The following is a 16,894-nucleotide window of genomic DNA, read 5'->3' on the forward strand; positions in this document are numbered from 1 at the left end:
GGACACAGGGTTCGGTCCGGATTCGGACCTTGGTCCGGAGTTTGAGAAGCCCTACAGTAGAGGAACAAAATACAAATACAAATGAAACCTGAAAATGAGCATTGAGGGCCGCTTTAAAGCAGCCCCCTTCCACATCTCCGCTTTATGTCCATCCTTTTGTTTTCCAGGTCAAGACTGATGTGCGTCGAATGAAAGGCATCCCAGCACTCGTCTGTATGCTCGACAATCCAAACAGAGAGGTGAGGCCTGCTTTCTGTTCATTCCTTACTCAATAGAAGGGTGTTTGGAGAGGACTAGGTGGGGTGAAAGAGAAGCTTAAGGGATGTAGTGTATTTGTACAGTGCGTGTGTTCATTGGACTCCGACAAGGTTAACTTAACAAAGGAACTAGAAATATGCATTACGTGTTTGACATCTTGACTTGGTCAAATCCTGTAGGTCAACATTTGTGCTAAATATGGTTTTGGCCAAAACATTTTGTACGTTTTTCTTTCTCCATGATTCCCTTTCATTTAGCAGAGGCTGTGGCTAGGTTTTGCTGATCTTAGTGTGGGCATTACCAGACAAACCACATCATACATTCCGTTCTGAAAGCAGAGACACATCTAAATTTGACATTACATGCTCTAGAGCCAGGGACAAGTTTGATGTCTGTGTGTGTCGGATGACTTACTGGCTGGAGAAATGGGTCAAACAGCGACTGCATCTTGAGAACGTTTCGAAAGAGGCCCTTTTCCTTTCCTATTAGTCTGTCGTATTTGTGCGGGCCCCTCAGGGCTCATTCTGATCCTATGGACCGATAAGACATATTTCAGATAATTCACAGATATAATGCATCTGACATGGTGGTAAACCAAGAGACAATCAGGCTGTTGCTTCTCAGTTACACTCACGACATGTTTAGGTTGATGAGTTTTATTACACTAAACTATTGGACTGTTTGTCTTCATGAAATTGAGCCCTAAGGTAACGAGAGCTTCTCTTGAGATGTGTAGGTATTTTGGTATTTAGAAAAAACAAACAGATTTTTTCCATTAACATTTTTAACAGAAAACTCAGATAATAATCGTATTAATTCAGAAAAGCATGCATTACGTTTAAGTATATGTCCGACTAGGGGTGGGCGATATGACGATATATATCGTCGTGGCGATATTAGGTCTCCACGATATGCTTTTTCAGAGATATCGTCCTATCGTGATAAAAAAAAAAAGCGGGAGGGGAAGAAGCTCTCCGTGCGCGGCGCAGGGGGCTATGACAGCGGACGGAGAGCCTCTTCCCCTCCCGCTCCCCCAGCCTCACCTACTGATTTTAATTTCACCATATATCAAGCCCGATCGATTTCACAATGTCAGCGCACCTCTGCTTTCGTTCAGTCCGAGTTGTTTGACACGCTCCCAAAGTCCCCGCCCCCTTTCTTTGCTGCGAGGAAAAATACACTGTTGGCAGTCTGCACGCACAGCAATAATGGACGGAGAGTCAGATTCTGATGTAGAAGAATTAGATTTAGTCCCCAAAAAGAACTCTACGTCTGTGGTATGGAAATATTTTTGATATAACACAACAGACACGGAGCAAACAAATGTAATTTGCAAAATGTGCAAAAAAGGAAATTTCAAAGCGACAGATGGCAACACGTCGGGCTTACGAGACCACCTCAAACGCAAGCACCAGAAAGAGCATGCAGAGACTGTAGAGTGCAAGGTCCCCCGCGTGTGAATGCAGCGACTGCACCAAAACAAACTACCATAGGGCAGGCATTTCATAAAGGGGCTCCTGATGAAAAGACTAGCAAACGGTGGAAAGACATAACTGACGCTGTGGCGTTTTATGTTTTTACCTTCAGTTATGCTAAAGTCTTTATTACACTTCAAGTCTACTCTAAAGTTTACATTTTAATTGTTTGGCACTGACTTTTCCTCATTGATGTTTTATGTTTTACCCTCCTTTTCATGTTTATTGATGTTCACTGCTCACTTGTTCATTCAGGGATTCATTTCTGAAATAAAACCAGCTTGAAATGCTATTTTGGTCTGTTGCTCCTTTTTGTTTTAGTTTCTGTCACCTTGTAGGTGCTTGTACTGTTAAGTAAGTTGAAAAATAACCATAATAACCGACATGAAAAAATATCGTGATATATATCGTCTATCGTGATACTGCCTGAAAATATCGTGATAACATATTTTTCAATATCGCCCACCCCTATGTCCGACTATCGAATATACACGATGACTTGCACGAGTAGAAAACCTCAGAGCTGTGTAATCAGTAGGGATGCACGATATTGGTTTTTTGAAACCGATACCGATAACTTCCTGCTTCTCAAGACCGATACCGATAACCGATAATAATATAATATATATATATATATATATATATTAAATGTACCTGTAGTTTTTGCACACCTGGTGGTAAAAAAAAGACTAGTCGTGAGCAAATGACATGAGCATTACTACTATGAACAAAAGTAACCCTGGGGTCGTCTCTGGCAAACTTCTTGCCTTTTTCAAAAGCCTCGTCGATAGGTAAAAGCCCCGGTGCCTTTGCAGCTGGCTTTGGATTCGCCACTAGTTTAGCAGCGCAGGCGTCTTCGTACGCTTTTAACACCATCGTAGCCATGGCGATGTTTCAGGTGACTAATCAGGTTGGAAGTATTATAGCTCGTTGCCTTTTTCCCTCCTCGTGGAACTTCTGCATTGCATTTGTTAACACAAATAGCAAGCGAACTATCTAACTCTGAAACTTTGAAATAGTCCCATACTACCGACGACATGTTTGTTTACTGTCCTGGCTTCACGGCCGCTCACCATTTACGTCACAGCCAGGCATGAGTTAGGGAGCGCTGGATTTGTGAAAAACTCCCCTCTTCCTAAAATGTGAGAGCAGTGCTCTGCCTTAGTGCTATTCCATTGTTACTCATGGCTCAATGACCTCTTAATGCGTCTTTGTTATAGGTTCACTACGCAGCCTGTGGAGCGCTAAAGAATATTTCCTATGGCAAAGACCACGACAACAAGATCGCCATCAAGAACTGTGACGGAGTGCCCGCTCTGGTCCGGTTGCTGAGGAAGACCCACGACCAAGACCTCACTGACATCATCACAGGTGAGAAGGTCACATGACCAATCGGCTCAAGAGTCACAATGCAGAGGTTTCTATTTTCAATGCACACTAGCTAAAGTGTAGTTGTTGGCAATAGTAGGGATCGACCGATATGGCTTTTTCAAGGCCGATACCGATTATTAGTAATCAAGGAGACCGATAACCGATATTTGGAACCGATATACATTTGCAGTAAAATCAGAAAATCTTGGTGTCAAAATATCTCGGCGGTTGACCTGTCACAACCAGAGCTAACTGACTAAGTGCAACTGATACAGTGGTGCAAGTAAAATACAGGAATAAGCAAAGATTGGAGAAATGGCAATCAGTGAAAACATGAACACATTCATTAAATATGAATGCTGATGATAGCTGCGTTTTCAATAAGCAGTTTCTTCAATATCTGACTTTTATCACTCTTGTTTCATCACGACTTTGCAATAATAATTTTAAATGGAAAGCATACATGTCTTTTTTATTGGGGAATAGAACAATAAATGATGAATGCCCCATTTATAAATGCTTCTTCCTTTATCTTCCTTCGCTTCTGCCTTGGCACATAGTTAGTCAATACCAAATATGTATACCAAAGGATTTGCGGAAAAAGCCTGTGTGCGTGATATATTTGTATGTTTCTCCAGCTTCATATAGTATTAGAGTTGTTTGTAAATGTTTTATGCTCTAGCCATGTCGTTTATTATGCAAGAGTGAAAGTATATTTTGGAATATGTTTTTGTTTAAAACCAGTTTAGCCCCGAGCCTGTTGTTCAGGCCTCAGGCTCGAAAATGACATTCCCAGAACAATTGACTATATCTTCCCTCCTAAAAGGGGTAAAGTAATAATCTCAAAGCAATGATAAACCTGTGAGTTGGATGTAGAAAAGTCAGAATCAATACAGATCTTTTTTTATTTTAAAGTAAATTCAGATTGAACATAGTAAACATTATTAAATGATATAGTGTCCGTCCAAAAAACATTACTTATAGTGAAAACCACCCTTGAATGATGATAGTAGACTAAACGTTTTAGGAATCCAAACTATAACATATAATAAGTACCCTGTATCAACATTGATGCAAAACAAGTGAAATTTGACCTTTTTAGAGAGATTTAGAAAAAAAACCTCTTCTGGGGTCATTTGGGTGCATTTTCCATATCTCTGGAACCCATCGGACGATTTTGATGATTGACATCTCTTTTTAACCGTTAGAGCCAATATTTGCTTCCCCTGTCGCGAGATCTGATCGCTCAGTGATGATACTTATGTCTGGAATCTGTGGAATCTCAGCTTGCTAATCAATATCTTGTTTGTAAAGATTGCGTTAGCATTTTTCGTTCAGGGCTAATTCAGAGCCTTTGTTATCACCCTTTTGTTTCGTTTAGCTAAGCATGGTTAATATTGTCTGAAAGCTGAGTTTCTTCCCGTTAAGTGGGTATGACACATTCATAGTTTATTAATTTTTAAAAAGCCCCCAGACGCTGTTTCTTGCAAGATGTTGCGTTTTGCCCCGTGGGGTTTAACTGGTTTTAAATGCTTTATTGTGAAGCTTAACTTCTAGAAGGTATCAAAACATGGTATTACTGTGCTACTTTTCCATTAAAGCCAACATAATACCAAAAGAAAAAAGAATAACTCTAAAACAGTGGTTTTCAAACTGTGGGGCGCGACCCCTGGTGGGTCGCAGAGGTACTGCAGGGGGGTCGCGGGAAGATTTTATTATTTTCTCCTTTTAGCTTTGTGAAGCACCTTGAGAGATGACATTGTTTTTAAAGTGTGCTATATAAATCAAATGTATTATTATTAGGGCTGTCAAGTTAACGTGTTAATAACGCGGTAACGAACATTTAAATTAACGCCACTAATTATTTTAACGCGATTAACGCATGTGTATTTTTTGTCCTCGGCCGCCCCGTAGTTTCAGAGCGCATCGAGATTAAAATACCATCTACAAGCTGATGCTGACAGCCCCGCTCCTGCCGCCCGCTTGCGGCAGACCACACTTCCACGCTCACCGGCAGGCACCGACTGGCCATCGGGAGGACCGGGAGGGTGTGTGTATGTGTGGCCCGAGCGAGCGAGAGAGACCTTACGTGCATTGTTGTTGTTAGCATCTGGTGCTAGCTAGCTGCGCTAACGGATATAAGGAGCTGTTTAAATGAAAACAGAGGAGCGACATTTCGCCACAACTGCGCCGAGCACTTGACTTTATGCAGGAAGCAGACAGTGGGACATTGTAGGAGAAGTCAGCACGGATAGTGCAACATGATTGCAGCGTCCAGGCAGCTCCCGTTCGAGCATATGCCTTGAGTTGCACACACACACACACACACACACACACACACACACACACACACACACACACACACACACACACACACACACACACACACACACACACACACACACACACACACACACACACACACACACACACACACACACACACACACACACACACACACACACACACACACACACACACACACACACACACACACCATTTGTATTGAATGAGAGAGCTTCCAGGTTGTTGTGTTTAATATTCATGAGAATATTTGTCATTGTTCAAATGATAATAAACATTAGCATAAAGCATATTTGTCCACTCATATGTTGATAAGAGTATTACAAACTTGAAAGATATTCCTCTCAGGTACATTTAGAACAGATAAAAAATGTGCGATTAATTTGCGATTAACTATGGACAATCATGCGATTAAATATTTTAATCGACTGACAGCCCTAATTATTATTCAATTGTAAACAAACACTGCTCGAAAATATCTCATTGGTCAGAGAGCTGTGGGCATAATGCTGCCTTTTGCAACATCCTACTTGTGTGAATAGGCTTTTCTGCTGTTGCTGCCATCAAAACGAAATGGAGATTAAAGCTGAACATTGAGAATGAACTGAGAGGGGCAGTCTCAAAACAACAGCCCCGGTTTGAGAAGATCTGCAAGGGAAAGCAAGCACACACAAGTGATTGATAGGCTATGTGTGGAATAGGAATGGTAAAGTGTTGTGATCGTTTGCAACCTGCAGTAGAAATAGTAGTTCATTAATATATTTTCCTTAAATACATTTGAATTTAAAAATCTACTACTCAGGGAAGAAGGCCAACCAGTTTTAATTAGGCCAAATTAATTCACAGTATCTATTACAAGCACTTTTGTTCATGTGTAATCCATAATAAAATATAAAATTATAGTTGGATCTTTATGTCTTCTTATTATCAGCAGAGAAATGTTATGTTTTTACAACAATATACAATTAATCCTACCAATATAGATGGGAACCGGGTTGGGGGGGGTCCCGAAAATATTTCCAATTACCCAAGAGGGGCCCAACTGAAAAAGTTTGGGAACACTGCTCTAAAATATAACTATTAAATAAAGTACAACTCAATATTATCTGTTTTCACCAGGGACGCTGTGGAACCTGTCGTCTCACGACTCGGTAAAGATGGAGATCGTGGACCACGCACTCCACGCCCTCTCCGACGAGGTGATGGTGCCCCATTCTGGCTGGGAGCGAGGGAGCAATGGAGCGGGAGGGGGGGAGGAAAACTGCAAGCCCAGACACCTGGAGTGGGAGACGGCCCTCACCAACACGGCTGGCTGTCTGAGGTAAGGGAGGAGCAGGGCTATTCAATTACACAATCAGTTGGGCCAGATTTTATAACTACACAATTCAGCTGGCCAGACATTCAGCGGCCTGTAAAAAGCGGGTAATGACACATTTTAAACCAACACATATTACTGCGATGAGAAACATGCCATTATTATTCATTGTTCATCTAACAAAGGTACGTCAAAAAAGTGCATACAAATACAACACATTAGCATTAATTTAACAGAATCTGAGGCATCTCAAAGTGCATAAAAAAAGTACATTACATTTGTTTGCTTTAGAAGTACAATATTCAGGTTAATTTTTTTGAACCAGGCACATCACAACGTGCATTTAACTGAATACAATAATAGCAGTCTTAATGAATGTCCTCACATACAAAATAAAATTGGATACATATGACACATGCACATCAAAATTGGACATTGGTGAAGAGTGCTGTCAGACAGGGAGCAGTGAGTGCTACTTTGTATTGAGTTAATGTGGGAAAAGCTTGATTCACGTGTATGTTGATCCAAACATACTGAGCACACAGATCGCTACTTTCCGAATGTTAGGGAACTGCTGTTTGTTAACGTCACTCCAAATCTTCGCTGGCCCGTTAGTGCGCTGCTCTTGTGCCATGGTTACGGATGAATGCATGTCAATAAGTTCCAGTATAAATGTCCCCTCGTCGATGGAGGGGACCACTTCCTTTGCTCTGGTGGATACGTCCCCCTCTATTGCAACAGTGAAGGGGTCTCTGGCAAAGCCCATCACCTCTGTGGGCAGAGCAAGTCCATCCAATCGACCGGCAAAGTTCTCTTTCAACCTCGCAATGAAATCTGTCATCACATCCGTGATTTGTGCCGGGGATGTGATGTGTTTGTGGAGCGTTGGAAAATGCAGTATCTGACCCGTACTCAAGTTGGTCGTGAAAAGGTCCAGCTTGACTTGGAATGCGCGCATCTGCTCCACAAGATCAATGACCGTTTTGTCTCTGTTTACGCTTCAGAGTTGAGAGAGACATGTTTTAGAGTTGCTATCATAGGGCCACCGTTGCTAGCAGCACTAGATGCACTTTGAAAAAACGTGCTGCGTTTTGGTTTGGTGGTTTGGAGTGTCGTGTTCATGGTCTGTACTGCCGTGGGAGGCTGGGCCGCATCTGGCCCGCGGGCCGCCATTTTGAATAGGCCTGAGGTGTGAGGAGGGAGGGTTCATGTACTGAGGAAGATGGAAACAGGCCTGCTCAACAGAGTGGCAGAGGTGGATGAGGAAGGCCATAACAATTCAACCGAATAGAAAAGAATGCGCCAATCAGCTGACTGGCCCATTCTACAAGCTTTTGTTGCACTTCAAGGAATACTTCACCAGCTAACTGTACATTTGTACATCATCTCTCACCCCATGTTAGCTTTTAAACTCTTGTACAGACTTCATTTTCCTAAAATGCCCTCTGTTGCAAATATGGTAAATTCTTGATACATTTAAGTTAACAGAAGCCGTGCTCAACAAACAAAACTATATAAACACATCAGTTTACAGACTCTCGTTCAGCTTAATCCTTAAACTCTTATATAAAACACTTCAATGAAGGTCGTTTGTGTGAAAGTGCTTTGAATGATACAGTTTTCTTAAAAATGAATATGTCAAGAAGAAGGAAAAGTTAGTTTTGCTGTCAGACAAGGCCCACATTTAATACAATTCCACATTTTATTTAAAAGGTTTTTCAGGTACTTAGGGTAACATGTGATAAACAAATAATGAACAAATGGTTATTTTGTGGGATTATAATTTAGCTTCAGATTGCTTTTAAAAAAAATGTTTGGGATAATATCCACATTGACAGCATTTAAACCAAACGTATAGAAAGCTACTCTTTCAGTAAAAAGAAATAGAAGGATTCATGTGGTTTATTGTGCACGTCAGAAGCCTTTACTTTGACAGAAGATCTTATTTGTTTGCCCATTAAAAGACTTAAAGGTTATTTATTAAATATAATATCTGCTTATATTTAATAGAAGTGTGTCCTCACAGTGACTCTGTGAGACCGGGCGGGGGAGGAGGGTTCACAGGGAGAGGCGAGCAGAGGACGGTGGGGCATTGACTCGCACAGTGAGAACAGTCTGTTCAGGCTGTTATCTATGCATTCCCTTTGACCACTCGGTTCATTACAGAGAAGTCTGTGGGAATAACTCTGTATGTTAAAGGTTTATAAAGTTCAGTATTCCCCGCAATGATCTGGACAGTATCATACACTTATGACCAGACGCTTGAGTTCAAGATCATTACAAATAAAATTGACCAAGAGTAGCACCGCATAATATGTAAAAAAATAGCTTATTGCGATTATTTGACTGGTTTTTAAATTGCGGTATGGTCCTCTAAATAAGAGGGAATGACCCTATTTGTAACACAATTTGCATTATCCTTCAAAAGTCCAGGGACTACAGATAAAAAATAGCCTCTTGGCACATTTACAGAAATGTGTAATAATGTGCAGCATCCCTGTTAATTAAATACAAATATTTAAAATGATCATGGTGTAATTTACTAAGAGGATCGGTAACAAACACGTGCTTTTTAATATATCTTTAAAATACTATTTGTAGATCTAATTAGGTAATGTAGAGAAAATGTGTTTTGAAACTGAGTCTATATACAAATTAGACTTTATTTTGGTTTAGTCTTTTAAGAAGAGTTTTTTTTAATATGACTTGGGAATTTCAGAAAGGCAAAGAAATGAACATAAAGTATAGAACTTGTCAAAAGCCACGTTCAGATGTTGCCTCAATGGGACTCACACTGACAGTAGTATGTAACACTGACGCTTCTATTGGCTATTGCTCCAACACATTTAAGTTGCGGGTATCTCCATCAGGTTGACCAATCACAACAGAGCCAGCCAGCTAACCAATCAGAGCAGACTGGGCTCTGGTTTCAGACAGAGGGTGAAAAGAGGTGCTGCAGCACAGGCAGTATGAGGAAAAATAAAGAGCTTTTTGAACATAGAAGCATGGAGACATGTCACAGTAGGGCAGGGGTGCCCAGCCTTTTTTGAACCGAGAGCTACTTTTAAAGTTGCCAGTCTGCCGAGATCTACCAGTCCAAATAGAGAGGCGTAGCCATTACTGACAGCCTGCTACCAGGTAAATACACACTTCTACTTGTATAAAACTGACCTTTGTACGATTAATACTCCATAAAATACTGCAGATCCTTTATCTTACCTCTTTCTAATCTACACACATACAAGTATTTAACTGAAGTTACACAACAGTGTTGTTGATACAGAGTTGGAGTTTATTCACACGTCACTACAGTGGGTAATGTTTTCAAGAAACATTGAACAGTGCTGCCACATATGACACAGGAAAAAAAGAAAAGACTCTGAACGCTTTCTTTGCCATTATATACAAATAGTGTTGCTACAAAAGTATAAATTAGGCTTACTAACAAGACAACTCAGATCTGAAGCTACACAGGAATCTGCTGCCAAAGCGAAATAAAAAGACAAAATGAATAGAATCAAACCCTTTTTTTTGCATTTTAGTCGAGTATAAAAAGAAATGCCTTTAAAATAGGATGCAAGCAACACTAGTTTCTTAACCTGAATTGATAATAGACTATAATCAATTTAAGTTTGCATTCTTATACCATTTTGTACAATAATTATAATGAATAAGTTCAAACTAAAACTTACAGCTGATTAATAACGATATCTAACTTGAGTTTTTATTACATCAAAAACCTGTTGAAATGCTTCTGTTATTTTTACTGTCCCCCAAAGGTGCGTCGCATTATATATTTTGGGCTTTTTTGCTTCTGCCATAATTGCGGTCTTGTGTGTGTGCGGAATGTCCCTCCTGTTGCCAAGGACAACGTCAGCGAACTATGCCCACTACCCACCAGCCACGCCCCGACACATGGGGTCACGCCGGCCAATCACAAAGCTTTGATGCGTTCAAGTGCATTATTCTGGCACAGGAAGATTATGTTATAGGACATTAACGATAAAACAGAATATTGTTGTTCTATTTTTAGACACATCTCGCGATCGACTGGGAATCTCCCCGCGATCGACCGACTGGTTGGGCACCCCTGCAGTAGAGGCACCACATACACATATGAACCTGGAAATTAACATAATATGGCCCCTTTAAGTAACTTGCTGAAAGTGGTTGCTCCAGACTCCATTGACAAAATAAGTAAATTACTCGCCAAACATAAAAGTTGCTTGTATCTACTGTTGCCTTGATTCGTCAGCCATATTGTGTTATTGTGTGACTAGTTAAACCGAACCAACCCTTAAACACCAAAGTCACACAATAACACAGACCTTTGTTTGCCGCCTACAACGTGTAAACAAACCTCCTGAACTACGCAGTGAGGTTAAATCAGTGCCCCATCCTCTGGTAGGAAATGTGTCCTGGCATTGTGTGAGAGGGGCGGGGCCTGTCACTGGGAATATCGAGCCAAAACAAAAGAGCAAGGCTGAGTATCATTCCAAACAGCCCCCCCCCATCTTCCTTTCTTTACATGCCTTCCTCACCAATGAATGAACTCACCGGGTCTCAGTTTCAACAAGTTTCAATCCATCCTGTCCTAAGTAGCACTGAGTCATAGAGAAATTGGTCCAGAGCTGAAACTGGATCCCCCCCAAACTGTACTCTCTTTGTAAAGCAGGAGTTTCATTCAAACAACTCTTAAGGTGGGGGCGTGTTCAAGCATTGTGTGCAGGAATCCTTTTGTAGTCATTTTAAATGAACTCGTTCCCCTCCTCTCTCACCTTTAACCTCTTTAACCGCCTCAATTATTCCCCCGACCTTTCACACCACTAATCCACGTTTTGTTTTACATTCTCCTCTTCTCAACTTTCCTCTATCCTGAAGAAATGTGAGTTCAGAGCGGAGCGAGGCACGGAGGAAGCTGAGGGAGTGCACGGGATTGGTGGATTCGCTCATGTACATCGTCCAATCCCAGATTGACTGTAAAGACGTCGACAACAAGGTAAATGAAACTCTGATCTGTTTGCCCGTCTATTTTTTTATTTTATGTAAAGGACGACCACCAGGTTTTTATTTTTTTAATTAATGTTGTATCTAGCAGGAGCAAATTAAGACACTGCTCTACAATCATCAGCATAATAGTGGGGTTGTGTTCAATTTACATTTCAATAAACTCCTAATGACTGGGTTCTTAAATGTAATAAAGATTACATTTAAAGTAATTTATTTGAAGAAAAGGACAACTGGTCACAACACATATGCTGTGTTTTTAGAAGGTATTAACTAAAGACATCAATATTTTGTCTCCACCTGTCTTTTCACTGACTCAGAAATACTTTTTACATTGTTATTAAATCTAAATATTATTATATACATTTTAATAAACTGTTATATTAACATAGAGTTAAAGTAAAAATGTGCACATTATACTACAATATATATATATATATATATATATATATATACAACAATAAACATGTAATAAAGTGTATATTACAGTATATAAAGTAGAAGTAGTGTATTTGTATTAATAATGATAATAATGCTAAAAATCAGTTTATATGACTCAAACATGTTTTATTTCTGGGGGAAATTTAATTTTATACCAGTTGCTCTAATTAATTTTATTTGAACCTGCATATAGTCAATTTAAAATAAAAAATGTCTATAAACATAGAGTAGTTAAAGTACCAATGTGCACATTGTACTATAAAACATAATGATGAATATGAAACATGAGTGTTGACTATATTAATGCTGAAAACCCCATTCTTACACAAAATGTGAGAACAGTTATGAGTATTGCTCTGATTGATAATGAATTGAGAATACGACACAGTTGAATAAATACTGCAGAGTATTGCTTAATCCATATTTCACAGTTTAGAAGGGATCAATCTGCTCCACTGCAACACCCCAGCAGCTTGGCTCTGTGTGATGATGCGTGTTTGTGACTAATCTTTATCACGATCACGGTCCAGATGTTTTAAAAACACGTTGCATGGCAATAATTCCCCCTCGTCTCTTCTCTCCACCTCACACGCCGTTTTCCCTCCGTATTTGCAGCTGATAGAGAACAGCGTGTGTCTGCTGAGGAACCTGTCCTATCACGTGCACCGTGAAATCCCCGGCTGTGAGCGATACCAGGAGGCCGCGCCCCTCAACCAGGGCCCCGCCCCCTCCAGCCAGAAGGGAGGCTGCTTCAGCTCCCGCAAGAGCAAAGGTCTGTGTCACAGAGAGTCAGGAGGAGGAGCAACATCTGTGGGGGGGTGTCACTGTGACAGCAGTGTGTCGCTACACTGATACCAACACACACACACACACACACACACACACACACACACACACACACACACACACACACACACACACACACACACACACACACACACACACACACACACACACACACACACACACACACACACACACACACACACACACACACACACACACACACACACACACACACACACACACACACACACACACACACAACCACTCGCCCACTCAGGAATGTCAGCAATTTCCCCAACTCTGAGAAAGCTCATCCTCTCTCCTGCTGCACTCTGTTTGTGTTTCGCTGAGAGTACAACCCCCCCTCCCCCCATCCCCCTTTCTACCGTTTTGTGGCTTTGACCATGTTATTATAAAGTCCCTCAGCATCTGGCTACAGTGTTAATACCCTCCCTCATAGTTTCCTTTTGTTTTTGAAATGTTCCTTTTACTTTGATATAATGAGGCAATACAGAAACAATGTTGGGCATATAAGTAACATATGAATATCTATGTTTTCCCTTCTGTCTCCCCATTTCAACTCTGTCTCTACAATGAGGGCACTGGTTTCATATATAAATATTTTCTAGTTACACAAGTCTATTGATGGTACTCGTTTTATTCGAAATAGCCTGCTTTTCTGTGAAATATAAACATACATGATTCTTTATATCAATGGTTTTTAAGCTTGACAATAAACAGATAACATTCGACATTTTGAAAGCACACACAGTTTATTAGTTTGTGGATGAAATGCTTTTCTGTGTATTTATAATATTCAGGTCGGTTAAACGGAAACATATAACCGCAACAAACTGATACATAGCTGTGTGTGTGTGTGTGTGTGTGTGTGTGTGTGTGTGTGTGTGTGTGTGTGTGTGTGTGTGTGTGTGTGTGTGTGTGTGTGTGTGTGTGTGTGTGTGTGTGTGTGTGTGTGTGTGTGTGTGTGTGTGTGTGTGTGTGTGTGTGTGTGTGTGTGTGTGTGTGTGTGTGTGTGTGTTTATAAAATGACCTGCTTTAATTGGCCTTCACACTTGGCATGTCTCATTGCTGATCTGTGTGTGGTGGCAGGAAGTGCTGTCGGGATTTGAGCAGGTGTTAACTGGGTGGCTCAGTTATGGCTGCTTTCCTCTTACTTACTATAAATGCTTTCTCTTCCTCCTCTTCCTGTCTTCCTCTCCCTATCTCCCCCTTTCTGCGCTGGGCTACAGATGAGTGGTTTTCCAAAGGTAAGCTCTTTACCTCTGTATGACTTCACTTTGCTTCCGCTGCCTGCTGTTGTCGTAGTAATGGAGTAAATGACTAGCTAACAGGTCGGAAGTACTAACATGCACGCCTCACGCATCTCAGTGTTCAGTCATAGCATTCATTTCACCTAACGAGAATAAACAGTAGAACTAATTAATCTAAATGAATGTATTATATTTAGATTCTGTGTTCAATTTCAGGTAAGAAAGATGACGATGCAGCTGCAGACATAATAGACATTCCAAAGAGGACCGTGCCTGCTAAAGGTAACTACACACGTTTACAGTACATAACAACTAAGAAGAATTATGTATTTCTTCAAATTATATATACGTTTGCTTACCACTTCATCTTCCCCTCTCTTTCCTGCTATCCTCTCTTCTTCCCCCTGCAGGCTACGAGCTGTTGTTCCATCCCGAGGTGGTCCGCATCTACACCTCTCTGCTAAAAGAGTCCAAGAACCCCACCGTGCTGGAGGCCTCGGCCGGAGCCGTTCAGAACCTGTGTGCCGGACGCTGGACTGTAAGACCTCCTATCCATTATCATCTTCTTCCTATTTCTCCAACACTCCCTGTGCTGAGGAAACACACAGTGTCCTAATGCATTCACATAATAAGGGATTCTGTCTTTACTCACTCAGGTTGGGCGGAAACAAGTCAGTTCCATTTAGATTGTATGGTTAGCTCCCCTGCTATCTTATGCCGCTACATACAGCTCTCATCTGATTGGTTGAGCATGGGAAGGTCTGTGATGTCAAAGTAAATTAACTTGAACTCTGAGCGGTGCGCAACGCCGAGGGGGAGAGCTTCCTCCACAGAAACTAAACGGTGACATCGGCACAGAGCCGTTTGGCTGCTTGTCAAGTGAATGAAGCTTTAGATTTTAAGAACCCGAGCTAGCATGGACCTGTGTACAGCTCCTAAATCATGCAGCATGTCTAACAGTAGGATATTAGTCGTTTAAATGTTTAAATGTTTTGGGAATGGACTAAGGCTTTTTTATTGGAATTGTCCATGACCCCAAATACCTCTTATTTGATCTTGTCAATCCACTCATTACTGCAGAGGAAACAGTAACTCCTGGGTTAAAGGACTTATATCCAGTCTTGAATGACTTTATAAGGACTGTGGCTAAGAGGTGAAGACTGCTGCACGTAGATTAGTGAATGGAACAATCCGGGGAAATGGGAGTTTGAATACTAGTTGTTCAATAATAATAATAGATGTATTTTGTTAGCGCTTTTACAGGTGCTCAAAGACGCTTTACAGATATAATGAAAAGAAAAAAACAACAAATAAATATATATATAGTTAAAGTCAAATAATACAAAAACAATCACACATCAAAAGCCAGATTGAAGAGGTGAGTTTTTGTAAGTGTTTTGAAGGTGGTCAAATGCCTTTATTTAGAAATGTCCACTCCACATTGTGTTCAAGCCCACCTCCTTAAATGTCAGAAATTAAGAACTAGAGGTATGTCAATTGTTTTTCATTGAAATACCTTGAAGAGCCCAGTAATACAATTGTCTAACCCTATTGTAGTTATGTGACTTTATACAAATGGAAGGGATTGTGGGGCTTAATTTATTTAAATCAAAAATAATTATTGCAAAAGAATCGATAACATTTTGTAACTTGTGATTATCATCCCTAAGAATCAGTCCTTTCGCACTTGTTTATATAAGAATATATTGAAAAGGTTAGAAATAATTGTATTGCTTTGTAAAAGGAGACCACTTAAAAAATGACTCATGAATAGGGTTGGCTACCGAGAACCGGTTCCAACATTTCGATGCCAACGGCATCATTTAGAAATGTGAATTTCGGTTCCGCTTTTCGATGCCTGAGGAAATGTTTCTCCCGCTCTCCGTAGCCTACTGTATGACTGCGGCGGGGCGGGAAATGTAGCGTTGTACCTACACTTCCTGAGACCAGGGCCGGCCCGTCGCACTGGCGTTATAGATGTTCGCCTAGGGCGCCAGATCTGTGGAGGCGCTGCGCTGGCAGCTCTGGGAGGGAAAACAAATGTTTTGACCGTTGGGGCTCATCCTAATTTTCGGCCTTGATGTAACAACATTCATAATTAAGTAAAGGTAACACCCTTTTCATCCGGTTACACTTTTCATTCTCCCTGTACGATGGGCGCTGTAACGGCCCCTACACACGGCGGCGTGCGTTGCCGCTTGGCGGTGGGCGTGTCTTGAGCTCGGGGAGTTTACGCGAGCAACGTCACCAACAACCAATCACATGAATCTCTCCTGTCAATTGCATAAAAGGTTTTACATGTCACACTTTATATGATGAACATTTATGACATTAATGCCTATGGTGCTATTTTACGCAACATTCCATGCTGGCTAAATACTGTCTATGCCTGCATACAAAGCAATAGCAATGTTCAAACGAAGTACACTGGATATAAACTCCCCAAATAGGCGAAAACCTACCAGTTTCACCCACTGTCTGTGCCACCTCCCTCCATGCCTGGCTCCTCCGGTTTGTATCCCGGTAGGTGAACAGGGACTGATCATAAAGCACCGGGTGATTCCCAACCGCTACGATTATTTTCTCCTCTATTTTTTGGCATATGAGGAAATGAACTGCGGTCTGGCTCTCCCAGCATACACGCGGTTTGATTGGCTAGCGTTTGT

The 16,894-nt window shown here is 41.1% G+C and overlaps 1 protein-coding gene across 7 annotated transcripts in view; it reads left to right on the top strand.

Annotated features, from left to right (window-relative positions):
- Positions 1-16,894, top strand: part of ctnnd1 (catenin (cadherin-associated protein), delta 1) — a 52,664-nt gene that overhangs the window by 27,480 nt on the left and 8,290 nt on the right. For 6 of the 7 annotated variants that reach the window (XM_034085102.2, XM_071204386.1, XM_034084785.2 and 3 more), the window contains 8 exons: positions 168-239; positions 2,954-3,104; positions 6,528-6,729; positions 11,605-11,722; positions 12,787-12,943; positions 14,208-14,225; positions 14,445-14,510; positions 14,639-14,766. In XM_034085102.2, coding sequence (XP_033940993.1) covers positions 168-239; positions 2,954-3,104; positions 6,528-6,729; positions 11,605-11,722; positions 12,787-12,943; positions 14,208-14,225; positions 14,445-14,510; positions 14,639-14,766 — 912 coding nt within the window. The remainder of the gene's footprint in view (positions 1-167; positions 240-2,953; positions 3,105-6,527; positions 6,730-11,604; positions 11,723-12,786; positions 12,944-14,207; positions 14,226-14,444; positions 14,511-14,638; positions 14,767-16,894) is intronic. The other variant, XM_034084954.2, reaches the window with a different exon arrangement.

Source organism: Pseudochaenichthys georgianus, chromosome 1, assembly GCF_902827115.2.
Source record: "Pseudochaenichthys georgianus chromosome 1, fPseGeo1.2, whole genome shotgun sequence".
Lineage (NCBI taxonomy): Eukaryota > Metazoa > Chordata > Actinopteri > Perciformes > Channichthyidae > Pseudochaenichthys > Pseudochaenichthys georgianus.